The following is a 14,719-nucleotide window of genomic DNA, read 5'->3' as shown; positions in this document are numbered from 1 at the left end:
TCCTTTGTAAATATTAGGCATGTAAACATTTATTTTTGTTGATTTAATTACATACAATGCTTTCTTGTAAGGATTTATTTTTAATTAAAAATGGCATGTGTGTTTTTTTAGTATGAAAGGTTAGACATCAAGGCATTTGGTCCAAATGTTTTTTTTTTTTATTATTTCCATTATTATTTTACTATGTATGAAGCAAAGTGTACTTAACACAATACTTAATGCTTAGAGATAGTCTAATTTAAAGATTAAGTTAAAACTTGGATTTATTCATACTTTGTACCCTTATAAGGAACTCAATTTAATTTTTGAGTGGGGTTTTTTTCACATGGAAGAATTGAATCAACACCTTCCAATATCCCTTTCATAGGTATTTTCTGTGGATTTACAGAAGCTAGACTTATTGGTTACTGACTTTGAAAATATTGCTAGTACATAAGGAGAACAATTACTTCTTTGGGAAGAACATTGGTAGCAGATAATATGCCTAATTCTAGTCAAGCCTAAAGGAACCTTCATTTTAAGAATTGATATGTATTTGAAAGAAAAATAAGTTTAAGCTGAATATAGGGAGAAAATAAAACCATACAAATCTTTCAAAGATTTCAGAGAAAACCTACTCAAAAACTTCAGTCAGTCGGATGACAAACAGATATGAACAAGGGCTGAAAAATAGTCATCATTTACTATATAAGTTGGGAAATAAGTATCCTTGATAGGTGTATTCTTCTCTAATTTGTATGATTTTCAAAATGTACTAATACAAATGTCCTCTTGAGGGGTTATTAAGTCAGCCAGACTACGTTACAGTTATGTATCTTGAACAGGAGAAAAGTAAATTATTTGGGACTTTCATCTGCCTGAAGCAGGACACCAGTGGAAAATTGTTAACCAATATTCCCATTAGAGATGCCAAGAAATGAAATGATGGGAAAATCAAATTCAAAGTAATCAAGGGCTCTGTGTCTCTGTTTTCCAACTTCTAAAAGCTATTTTATTTATAACCATATGTAGAGAGGTATGATTTAAGCTTTCTGTGTATGGAATAACAAGTGATAGATGTGCCTCATGGATACCTAAAGGAGTCATCATTACATTCTTTTATTCCTCTTGAAGGAGTCATTTATGATTTATTCACATACATTGCCCTATTCAAGCCATTAGACATGAAAGTCTAGTGAGCAAAAGGTAGGTTTTTGAAACACCAGTGCATATAAAGCTTAAACAATAATGGAAAATAATGAACAGAGTGATTTTTTTATTTCATAAATGATATATTACACAGTCAAATTTTCCAAAAATATTCAGAGCTTCTGCCCTTCTGTAACTCACAACAGGTTATGCAAGTTATCAACATTCTAGAACCAAGATATTAAGAAAATGGATTTAGAGGATTATCAAACATGGACTGTAGTCAATCACTTCTAAAACTTTACAAAGTGGTTATTTTTGCTTCAGACACAAAACTCAACTCCTTGAGGAAATGCTTTCTGATTTAAAACACACTAATTACCTGCAGTTAAATCTTACTAATTCAGTTCAACTGATGAAGAGGTCTTGCTGAATTATGGGGCATTTAAAAATGAGTTCATTTTGTTTATTTTAAAAGTACTGTTCAAGCACATATCCTGGAGGATTTTTAGGAAGATATACAAGATAATTATTCATAGAATAACATTATATATACACAGTAGGACCTTTAATTAAAATTGTTAGGTGAGAATCACACCCATTGTAGGTGAGGGGAAAAGATATACAGGTTGAGGAAATAGAAAGGGTAAGGGAGGATGTGTAGCCAAAGGAACTCACAGTCCAAACAAGCAGACAACCGTCAGTGGTCCAGAGGCTATGTTTTTCTATACCATGAAATAATGCTTTACGAGTATTCAATGACAATACGTTTCTAGACAAAGAATGCTGTGACAGACTCTGCTTGGAAATTTTCAATTAATTCTTTAAAACACCTCTCCGAATGAGTAAAGCAGTTTTAAAGACATCTTTTCTGCTTTGATTGAGGAATGTGTTCCCAAGTGCAATGTTCCTTCGCTTTTGTGATAAAAAGGAAATTAGATGGAAGGATGAAACACAGCCAGATTTTTCACTCTAACAGTATTTTGACTCTTTGGGTTTCAGTTTCCTCATCTAAAAAATGAGGATGGTGAATAAAATTATATCTAGAGCCCTTTGCAAAGGCACCATTAATATGGTTACTTCTGTAATACAAGATCCAGATACTGATGAAGGGAGCAAATGACCAAATAAAAACACACCATCACATTAGTTATATTATCCAGAGCATAGATTTTCAAGTACAGTAGATCTACATTACTAGATCCTGAAGTCAAAATTAATGTAATGTATTCCAATCATCATTACTCAGCAATAGAATAAAAAGGAAAATATAAGAGTTCATGGCAAGAAGTAAGGACAATGTTGTTTCTTGAAGCTATTATTGTGATAGCTTAGATATTATATATTAATGTGTGCTTGTACTGAGTCATAATGTAAAACATATTTCTTATTTTCCACAAACATCAACAATATTTGTAAGCCACTTATTTAGAGTGTCTTTATTAGAGCTAAAGGAGAAAAAAGGTTTTGACTCACCGATAGTGGGGTCATGGTAATCAGGGAACTGATGACTAATAAACTGCATTGTCATTGCTGAAAAGAAAATAAATTCAATTTAATAAAAATTCACCATTTTTTCCATAACATAATCACCAATGTACCTCATCAGTCTTTTAATAGTTTCTAGTGAATGACTTATTTTTGTGAGTGACTAATTATACAACATGAACCACAAAATAATGACAATAAGAAAAAGCTCTAGAGGAAAAACATATATCTAGAATGAAAAATAATGCTAGATAATTCTATATGATAAATCGTCCAAAATTTAAGTATATTTTAACAAAAATTATATTAAATTAAAAATAAGAAATATCTTAATATAATGGGAACGTAGGTAGGATCTTCTTTGCTTGTTCTAGTTAAACAGGTGGTATTGGCTGGGAAAATCTTTTTACTAAAGGTCCTATACATTCCCTGGAACTTAACTTCCCCATATTTAAAATAAAACGATACTCTCTGAAGTCTCTGTTGGTTATAAAGTATTATATCAGTTATTATCCTTAGCTTATCACAATTGAAAGTGTTTGCCACTTTTATTTTGCTTAATCTATGTTATTTAGAACCTTTAATTAATTTTCAGGGTTTTTTTTTTCTTTTTCTTTTTGTATCTCCTCTAAATTCTCCATCTTCTTCTTAAAAAGATACATTTAGAATACATTTTCAATGTTTCTCTTGTAAAGTTTCCTCATGTAAATTTTCATTACTAATTACTAGGAGATAAGGGCATTCCCTAATGAAAGCACAAACTTGGAAAAAATTAATATATAATAGTTCTCTTCCTTTTTTTCTTTCTTGTGTGTGTGTGTGTGTGTGTGTGTGTGTGTGTGTGAGAGAGAGAGAGAGAGAGAGAGAGAGAGAGAGAGAGAGAGAGAGAGAGAGAGAGAAAGTACAAGGATTCTCTCCTTGACCAAACTTGAGTCAGACTCGTCTGAGTCCTCTTCTCGCCTAGACATTGATCTTGGCCCCTGTCCTTGCTATGCCTCTATACCCCAGTTGTAGCAAGAATTCTGCTCAGTTTAGTGAGACTCTCCCATCCTTGATATCTGACCACCCTCAATATCAGATCAAATTCCTTATCCCCCAATCAATTAAAATTTTAATTAAATTTGTCGGAGTAACTCTTGATGTCTGATCATCATGGCCTGACTTCAGAAAGAATCCTTTTTAAGTTCATTCAGCAAGCATTCCCCCACTCTTTATGTTTCTTCCCCATAATTTTCCTTCCCACTCCTTGCCTATAAATCCCCCTATTTCTTTGTTTTTGGAATTGAGTCCAGTTTTACAGTGAGTTCTCTTTTTCCCCATTGGAATAGTTCCTGAATAAAATCTATTTTTAACACTTATTGTTTGGCTCTGGTTCCCTTTGACAGTATGTACATGCTGTAGCTAATGTTCAGAGCAGGGAACACAGTTTAATTCAACAAACCTACATGAGGCACCAGTATAACACTGCTGAGAAATGCAAAGAAATGGAACCTGACCCAGGGAAACAGAATTTCTGTTAACATTTTAACACTATTTACCTTCTGTCTTTGCACTGACAAAAGAAGTCTCCAGATGAAAGTACTACTCATCGGATAGTTTAGGGCAAGTTTTTGAAATGCAAATCAATATACTTTACAGAGAGCATATTTCAGGTAAACAAACTGAAAGAAACATGTTTATTAAGTAAAAATCAAGGAGAATTTGGAAAAAAACTTTTCATGGGTTTTAAAATAGCAGCCTCCTCTGCCTCTTCGTCCTTGGCTGGTTTACTGTCACAGAGATCAGATGCCTGGTCACATAATAAACAATTGGCTTGGCTAGTCAATTGACTAAATTTCAAAACTAGCTCAGACTCAGTAAATTTAAAAATAAAATGAAGTTATTTCCATTCCACCCTGCTCAAAACAAAGAGATATGCAACTACGTGATTAACAGCCTTACCATCCATCTTATGACAGTCAATTATTTAGGCTAAAGTCTTAAAGATGCCTTTGGACACTTCCCTCTCATGTCCTCCATATGGCCAACATAAACTTTATTTTTGCCTCCAAAATATCTTTCAAATAAGTCTTGATTCTTTCGCATATTCTTCTAGTTCATAATCTTATATTTCTCTTGAAAATATCTATTTCAGTAGACAGAAAACTGAATTCTCTGTAGCTATTTTCTTTCTATTGCTTTAGAACTTCCATGATGGTTCCAGAATCATCACTTTAAAAATAATTATTTCATTCATATGTCAGTAACTATTAGGATAAAGACCACAGCCATTAACATGTCATGCTAGCATATGCCCAACAAACATTTTTAGTCTGGAATTACACCACTGCCCAAACAGCTACTCCGTGTTATCAGACTTACTGAAGTACTTTCCTCCACAAGTATACCTTTATCCCGTGGATTAGAATGGCCTTCATTTTGTTATCATACTAACAAAGACTCTCTCCTTGACCAAAATTGAGTCAGGCTCCTCTGAACCTTCCTCTAAACTAGGTCTTGACTTTTAGCTTCTGTGTTCATCTCTATTTCGCCCAGTTTTAGCAAGAATCCTGCAAAGTCAGTTTAGAGTGAATTAAACACTTTAGATATCCAATTGCCCAAGATACTCATCCCCCATCATTCCCTGGCCTACCTTCAGGTAGTATTCTGTTAACCCAGATTAACCAGAATCCTTACTCCTGTTGTTTCCTTTTTAGTAATTTTCCATGCACTGACCCTACCCTACCCCTTGGTTATATATTTTCATTTGTCCCTGCTGCATTTGGAATTGAGACCAGTTCTAAACTGAGGTCTCTTTCCCCTGTCACAATCGTGCCTGAATAAAATCTTTTTTTAATGCTTTAATTACGGTCCAGCCATGGTTTTCTTTAACATTGTTAATAATGATACATGTCTTTGCACAAATATCACACTAGTCAATCAACACATTTCAACTTTTGATATATAAGGTGCCGGTACATGATAGTCATGGAAGTTACCAAGAAGTGTAAGAAAGCATTGTGGGTAATTATGGGCTAAGTTAATTATCAAAAATTAGGAAAGGTTTTGGAAGGCTGAAAAAGTTTGGAACAAATTTAAGGGGAAATATATAAGCATTTTAAGAACTAATAGATATAGTTAATATTAGACTGCAGAATTACAGAGCCAGTATGAGAAATAAATCAATCAGTCAAGAATTTACCTGTTACATTTATTTATAAGAACAACTAGCATATATTTAGCTGATGGACTTTGTGCTTTAATGGAAACCTGCTGCTTATTGTATAATTGAAAAAACCCTTCAATTCTCAAATCTTCTGATCTACCACTGAGACAAAACCAAAGAGAGAGCCAGCTGAGCTTTGTTCCAGAACTTCAAAGATAATTTTAGAAAGATTGATTTTAATAGTTTATTTTGTGTTTTACAAAGTAGATTCCTCATAGGACATCTCAGAAACACTTCTTTTTGCAGAGATAATATGTGAAACAAACAATTTTTGGAAAATCTCTCCTAAGTACCTATCAAGTTCAATCTGCTAAAAACTATCAATTGAACTGGGGACTAAATTTTATTCATTTTATGATGTATGAGCTTGCATCCTCAAAAATTTGGGATCTTATTTTCCTTTGCCAAATAACCATTCCAAGAAAATCAATCACAGTTTCTCTTCTCTTTTTGTGCATTTTAATTGTAGTGACTTTATAATATCTTAATACATTGGTGTTTAAGAACCTAATAAAAGTGAAGGTATATGTCTCCTTTCCAAAAAATATATACGCATATACATATGTACACAATATTGAGAGATGAGCAGAGATCAACAGATCCCAAGTAAAAACAACTTGTCCTAGCAAATACCCACACATGTCATAAATGAGCTTTTTGTTTAAAAAAGGGACATCCATGAACAATGTGATACAAGGGCATCTGAGAACTCCAACTTCAAATCTGCTCCTCAGGAATTCCTAATATTCAGTTTAGATATTCATTTCTTACTAAATATATGTTTTTAAAAAGACAGGATTTCTTTGATGAAGCATACATGCTTCCTAGCACCTGAATGTGGACAAGTTAAATGGATCAAGTTCATAACCCACCTGGCAAGGATAACCGATTTATACTCAACATATTAAGGAAAGACATAGGAAAGCAGGGTGAGATATTAGAAACAACTTTTACAAATATTATCCGAGACCTTACCCTGGCTGTGAGTTTGCTATTCTGTAAGGGATAACAAGAATCACCTTGGAAAAATTTGAACAGGAGCATCTCACATTGAGGCCAGGATAACTTTTCCATACACTTTAGAAAATCTGCTAAGTGAGCAGATTCAGAACATTTTTCATGATTTACCCCATAGTTTTTCACTAATGGAAGAGTCTTTTTGTATATATGTATTTGAAAGAGTTAAGAAATGGTCTACAAAATACTGAACCTGTGATTGCTACAAGGATAGATTTATTGTGTTCAGAGAGTCACTCAGTCAGAGTCATTGCCAATGTACATTTAGCAATTCTTGCCTCTGAGACTGTTAAACAACTCAGCAGGAGTCCATTAGGCAGAAATAAGAATGCTGAGGAAGGAGTGGGATGATGGGAGGCAAGCACAGTAATTGGTTGGGTCTCATCAGGTATCTTAGAGCTTTTAGCCAAACTAGAATTGTATGTATGAATCTGGCAAATACCTGTTTTTGACCACTGTATCTCTCTATCAAAGTGAAACATTGTGGTATCTAGCAATCATTTGATTTTACAAAAGTTGTTGATTTTCATAGGTTAATCTTACACTCTTCGACCTTTTAAAAATATTTTATTATTTGAGTTATTTTACCATGAAATCTAGGAGTTTCTATCAGTTTCTATCATATCATCTACAATTAGAAATAGTTTCCAATTTCATAACTGGTCTTGTGTATATCATTGGTTAGTTCATTCAAGACAATATTAAATAGCGCAGGTAGGATCATCTTTGACTTTTTTATTGACCTGAGGGAAATAACTTTTTATTTCCACAGTAAGCTACCAGCATTCATATGGTGATACATTTACATATTTCATCATATTATGAAAATAATCATTTCTCTTTTGAAAACTTCAGTAAGGAATAGCTGTATTTTTCAAAGGCTTTTTTCAGTATAATGGAGATAATCATGTGATTCTTTTCCCCTAAGAACTATTAATATATTGATATATAAACAGACATACTAATGTTGAACCAAACTCACATTCCAATTACTAAAATGTATTTGGCCATAATGTCTTATTTTTTTTTAGTAAGGTGTTAGAGAGTGCTAATAATTTATTTAGAATTTTCAAATTATGATCTGTAGGTAATTTGTGTATTCATTTTTCTTTTTTTGGGATATCTTAATTATGATTAAGTATCAATCCTGTGCTTCAATTATAAAATAATTTAGGAGATTTTGATTTATTTTATCTGTTCCAAAATAATTTATATAGCATTGGAACTATACTGTATTAAAAGTTTGTCAGACTCTCCTGTGAAACCATCTTGTCCTGTTGCCTTTTCATTAGAGGTATTTCCTTAATAACTTTTCTCTATTCTGTGTGTAGTTGTCTGTTTATGTTTCTAACTCAACCGTGAAAAATTTTAAGAAAATATGTTTTCCTAAGAACTTACCCATCTAATTTCCAATTTTATTTTAAAAGAAGTATTCAAGTTTATCTCATGATTACCTAAATTTCCGTTATATCTAGTTATTACTTCCTTATTATTTTTGTGTTTGCTGGCTCTGTTTTTTATTTGCAGAAACTAGCTAGGAATTTGTCTGTTTTGTCAGCATTACAATTTTTTTTAATTTGGTTACATTATTATTATTAATGACCATTGATTTTTTTTCTTTACCTTGCTGTTTTGCATTTATTATTTCCCTAGTTGTGGCTTTTATTTAGGTTTACTTTTTTGCTAACTCAGTTTTTATTCTTAATTTTTTTGTTGGTAAAATATTTTTAGATAATAAGTTGTCCTCTGACATCTGCTTTATACCTTCCTCATGTATTACATTATTTTTCAGAAATTTATAATTTGTATTTTTTCTTTCAATTATGAAGTAACAAATAAAAATCCTTTTTCAATTTCCAGCTGGAAGAGACTTTTTCTTATTTTATTTTTAAGTTCAGCTTATTGTCTTGAGATCACAGAGCATTATTTCTAATATCTTGATTTTACAGACTTTACTAATATTTTGGTCTTAATATATAATTGATATGTTTGATAAAGTATATTGATAAGAAGGTGAAACTGATGTATTCATCATTGATTTATTTTGATTATATTTTAACTTTTGTATCCTTACTAATTTTTTCTACTGCTCTTTCTTATATTGAGAATGACACATATAAACTCACCAATTATAGACAATGGCTGTGATAGTTGATGCATAAACATTTTTAACAGTAATATTCTCATTGTAGTTTGTGGATTTTATTACTACAATTGTTTCTCTTCATCTCATTTAATTATTTTTGTCTGATATCAAGATTGTAATTGCTACTTCACTGTGTTTTCATTTGCTTGACCTATCTTTTCCTATGCTTTCCTATACAATATATGTATATTCTTTTAGCAATACCACATTGTCTTAATTACTGTAGCTTTCCAGTATGTCCTAAAGTCAGGTAGTATCGGTTCGCCTACTTTGCTCTTCTATGTTGTGTGACAATTCTGGGTCATTTGTCTCTCCATTTAACCTTTACAATCAGTTTATTGATACCCACATGATAACTTGCTGGGACTTAGTTTGGGATTGCATTGAACATATGGATTAAGTCGGGAAAAACTACATTTTAACAATGTCGAGTATTCCTAATTGTGAACATGGAAGATCTTTCCATTTATTTAATTCTTTGAATTTATACTTCCAAATTGTATCGTTTTCCTCAGCTAGATATTGTACATATTTTGTTAGCTTTACCACGTCATTCTTTACAATGAAGTGGCAGAAGAGTAAAGAGAGAGAGTTAATTCATGGAGGATTGCATGTCGGGTTTTTAAGGAAAAAGTCCTTCGAATATTGTACATTACTTTATCCACATCCTTTTGTCAGTTTCAGTTACTCGGCTTCATGTAACAGCTATGAGGCTGTGGTGTGTGTAAGAAAGAAAAGGCAACAGATCTCGGTGGACACAGGGCAGTCTCTAGCATGCGAGGAAAAAGACGGTGAGAAGAAATATGAAAACATCAAATGAAGGAACATAAAATGTCACCCTCTCCCACCCTCCAAAAAAAAAACCATTCTCTAGAAAACTAAATTAGATCTTAATGTTATTCTTTCCTTTACTAATTTCCATGAGGGATGCATCTACAGTTTTTAAATAAAGTGTCTTCTAACTTTTTGCTGACCATTTCAGAAATTATTACAAGAGATCACACTTGTTTAAAACTCTTAGGCAACAGCAGTCTACATAGTGGAAATCTATGTAGAATTTATAGATTTAAAAATTAATTCATTGGCTAAAAATATGTCTTAAATTTTCAGTCAAGTGTTATTTTTTTCAGTTCAACTGTGAGGACATCGGGGATAATTTGGGATAAGAAATAGTGATGGGAGGTTTGCCACACTTCATGTGGAGAAATGCTTTCCCTTATGTCTATTTGTTTATCATTGACTTTATGGATACAGAGGAAGTGCAGAGAGAATACAGGTAGAAAAGACATTTACAGATCAGACAAGGTAAGTCATCCACTGTCATTTTAACCAAAGTAATTAAGGATGAAAATAAATTAATATTTGGTGGCTTCAGACCCTGCCTTTTGATTGCTGAAAGTATTACAGTTAGTGGATGACCCTTGTTAGAAAACAAGAATACTTTCTTCTGCTATAGAAATGAACATTTACTTAACATTAAGCTGAAGATAACATCAGTAAGTATCTGATGTATTTTACATCAAAGATTCTTTCCCTTTATTAGTAGCCACACCATTAACATATGTTATGTAAATGTCATGCTTGCCCAGACCTTATAAAATATTCATTAAATGCAGATAATAAATAATGGGCAATTGCATCTTCAATGTTCATACAAAAGTAGTGGTGAGAGATTACATACTATCATTTTTAAACCAAACCCATTTTGATTGAACTCTTCTTTCTCATGCATATGTTTTTTATTTAAATTCTATTTCATTATTTAAATATTCTGAAAATTTACTATTTCAATTTAAAGTTTAATTTAAACCAAATGATTCTTGTTTGCATAATTCAGTATTAAACCATCAAATTTACCTATATGAAAAAATTGACAGTATTATATATCACCCTCCTTGGAATGTCAGTGGTATTTGCCGAGTGGCAGAGACATTCAGTTATGAAAAAGGAAAATTACAGAAAGACTGGAGTTATTTTCTACAAAATTCATAAGAGATTAAAACATCACATAAAATCACACTGTTTTTACACTCCTTACCTCCCCCACTCAAAAAACAAAGAGAAAACAAATATGATATTTACAGAAAAGTACTAAAATGAAACACTCTGGAGGATAATGTAATCTTTTTTTTTTAATGAAGCTTTATTTATTTATTTATGTATTTATTTATAATTAATTTATTTATTTATTTATTTTTAGAGAGAGAGGAAAGGAGAAAGAGAGGGAGAGAGACATCACTGTGTGGTTGCCTCTCACTTGTGCCCCCAACTGGGGACCTGACGTGCAACCTAGTCATGTGCCCTGACTGGGAATCTAACCAGCGACACTTGGCTCTCAGGCCGACGCTCAATCCACTGAGCCACAGCAGTCAGGGCTAGAATAATGTAATCTAATTACACAGAAATAGAGATTGATAAGTCATTGCTTTTCCTTTGGGACCGGAAGACCTTTCAGTGGAGGAGGACAGATGAGATGGGAGTCTGGTCACTAATATTTAGTTCCATTCCTCATTTGGTTTTTGTGATATCTTAATAAAATTACTTAACCTCTGTGTGTCAGTTTTCCTGTCTGCAAAATAATAGGAAGAAGGAAAGACAATTTACAGCTGCATCCAGATTAAGCATTCTGCAGTACCTCTTCCTGCCTTCACCTCATTGTCCTCAACACCATCATGACTAATTTGTCATCCATTTAGGATCTGGTTCTGTTAATTGTATTATAATTTGGTCTTCTATTTAGTCATTGTTTTCTACCCACATTGGATTTCTAGAAGTGTTTAAATCTTTCCAGTCATGATACTTCCAAAGGAAGAGGCTTTGCTGGTGCTGTTCCCTCTGCTGGAATGCTCTTCTCCCAGATAACCGCTGGGTTTGCCTCTTTCAGTATATTATTTGCATAGGACCTCCTTTGGGAGGTGTTCTTTTACCACTGAATTTAAACTGAAATGCATTTCTCCTCACTAGGACTCTATGTCCTTTTTCTGATGTTCATTCGTTCATTTAGTCTTTTGTATATCTATTCAGAAACATTCATCGTGTGCCTGACTCTGCTTTAGGTGCTTAGAACACATCAGTGAACAGAATGAACCTTGGTTCTCTAGGGGCTTACATTCTAGAAGATGTGGGAATTGAAGAGGGAAACAAAAATAAAAATGAACACATATTTGACCCTGGCCTGTGTGGCTCCGTTGGTTGGGTGAGGTCCCTCAAATGAAAAGGTTGTGGTTCAATTCCTGGCCAGGGCCTGGATTGCAGGGTCAGTCCCTGGACTGCAGGGTCAGTCCCTATGGAAGGCAACCAATAGATGTTTCTCTCACACATCGATGTTTCTCTCCCTCTCTTTCCCGCTCTCTATAATTAAAAAAATAAAAGAGACACATATTTTCAATACATTAATAGCATGTTAGGTGGTGACAACTGCCATGAAAACTGTAAGATTATTATAGAATCATTATTAAAATATTTTTAAATGTTCCAGTCAGATAAACTTCTGCTAAAAAAATTAATGAATATACAATTTCAAGGAAGAATAGGAAAATGTCACATTTTCCACTATTAAAGGACTTGTTAATATGGTTTTAAAAGGATAATAATGATTATTGGATTACTATGTCTTTTATGTCCCAATGCATAATATATTTATAAGAAATACAATATTTTTATTTAAAACATCATTATTTAAAATAAGCTGGAAATGACATCCTTCAAAAGAATTAAAATTTAAGATGAAGTTCTTAAATATTAACCTTAACATGTGTAAATTGGGTACCTAATCTTTCAAAATTCCTTTAAGGGACAATTTAACAAAAATGTTTTAAAAGCCATGCAGTGACTTGATGTGGATTATAGATCTATCAGGCAAATCGGTGGGGTCATAGGACTCCAAAGTCAGATACTTTTCATTATGTTAATTGCTTCTTAGTAATTCTTCTCTCTTAACTGAAAATCTGTGTTCTTCATGAGTGGATCATGGATAACTGATGAATAATAAGTAGCATGGATAAGTGAGACATACTTATTTTTTTTAATTAATAAAGAAATGAATAAATCTAAAATTATCTCCTGACCTACAGGTAAAGTCAGGTGAAAATAGTTGATAGGTCTTTTATTTTTCTACTAGCACTCACATTTACAAACATTTCCTAAGATGCATAGAGTCAAGTGGCAGAAACAGCCTCATGAGAAGACACAGCATAAGATATTTCGCAAGGAGGGCTTGTCACCCTGCTGAGAACCTTGAATGAGACGAAGTGTCCACTAACCTGGAATGCCCCCAAACAGGAATAATGAAATCCTTTTTAACTCAAGGTAACAGGGAGGTACTAAGAATGTAGAATTGGATCTTCATGGAGTTTGGCAAAGATATACAAAGACTGTCCCTTAATTCTCTTTATGGCTTTTAGTACTGAATAGTTTGAACTTTTGAGTAGACTAAAAAGAATATTGAGTCAGAAATTAGGTGAGAGGAAATCCCAATCTCCACTCTAATACCACCACTCTTTTTTTCCCTCGTTAATGCAACTCCAACACGAAGGGTATTTTCTCTAGGAGGGGCTCTACAGATTTTAAAGTTCTACAAAATTTGAATTTAGGAAAAGAATAAAACAATGGTGGGTTGGTGCCTTCTAACTCAAAACTATAATTCAACATATTTATATCAGAATGAATGAAGCTTAGCAATCCAGGCCAAAGCCAAACCCTTGACTCTAAGAGTTAGATTCTCTCCACCAATTACTATTTTCTTAGAACAGAAATGCCACATGTGGATACAGGATGCAGATGGTTAAAAAAGAGGGGGTTAAGATTTGAGGGTGCAGGGATAGATTAGAAAATGACACTGGTTGGGGGAATGGTGCTAGACCAGGGGAGAGAATGGAAATTGCAGCGCTTACAGCTCTCCATTTTTCTAGGGCTTTCCTTTCCCTGGCATGTTCCTCTTCACTTCCCTCCCTCTTCTTCTCCCAGAAACCCTCTGCTGACAGAAAGAAATGGTGTTCTCCAGAACATTAAAAATTCTGTTCATCTTCATGGAGTGATTTTCAAGGATGATTGATGGGACACAGAAAGAAATGATGGATATTAAAACTCACTATTACCAGTCATTACTTATTTGCTCTATGCTGACAGTTTATTTCATACTCAATGAAACAAAGAAGAAAAATAGACATTTTCACCAGTCATTTCTGAAGTATTTTATCATTTAGGATAAAACTCATCTCCCTAGGTAAATAAAATACTGTTGAAGCTCTACATACATTTACAACTATGGGTAAGTATGTCTCTTACTTCAGCTCCATTCTTAGAGTATAATAATTAATGGTGCCAATTATTGGAGTCTCATTCATGTGAATGGGTGATGATAACCAGAAAATATCCCAAAGTGCTCAGTTTTAGAAAGTATATATTGACAATCTATCAGGAAAGTTATCATAAATATTAATATTTAGTCTATATTGAGTTTATTTTTATTATTTTCTAGGACAGCTACCCCAAAATATGATACCTTAGCATGCTGAATATTTTAAGTTGAAGGAATGTTAAAAATGGTAGGTGTGGAAGAAGCATCTTTATGCCCAAAGATGGAGGGATGCTGAGAGCAATCTGAACAATCAGTCCTTACTGACCATCTGGTCTACCAGTTTACTACCCTTATCTCATATTTTTTTGTTGTATCACATTTTCCATGACTTTCCACTCTTCATCAAGACTACTATAAAAATGCTTAGACTTAGCCA

At 33.1% G+C, this 14,719-nt stretch overlaps 1 protein-coding gene across 1 annotated transcript in view; it reads right to left on the bottom strand.

Annotated features, from left to right (window-relative positions):
- RIT2 (Ras like without CAAX 2) overlaps positions 1 to 14,719 on the bottom strand; it is a 295,767-nt gene that overhangs the window by 223,816 nt on the left and 57,232 nt on the right. The window contains exon 2 of the mRNA XM_090285108.1: positions 2,605 to 2,661. Within this exon, the coding sequence (XP_090141234.1) occupies positions 2,605 to 2,661 (57 nt within the window). The remainder of the gene's footprint in view (positions 1 to 2,604; positions 2,662 to 14,719) is intronic.

Source organism: Furipterus horrens, unplaced genomic scaffold, assembly GCF_987537825.1.
Source record: "Furipterus horrens unplaced genomic scaffold, mFurHor1.1.pri manual_scaffold_8, whole genome shotgun sequence".
In the NCBI taxonomy this organism is placed as follows: Eukaryota; Metazoa; Chordata; class Mammalia; order Chiroptera; family Furipteridae; genus Furipterus; species Furipterus horrens.
Note: the sequence above shows the minus strand (reverse complement) of the source record. Positions and strands in the feature narration are given on the sequence as shown.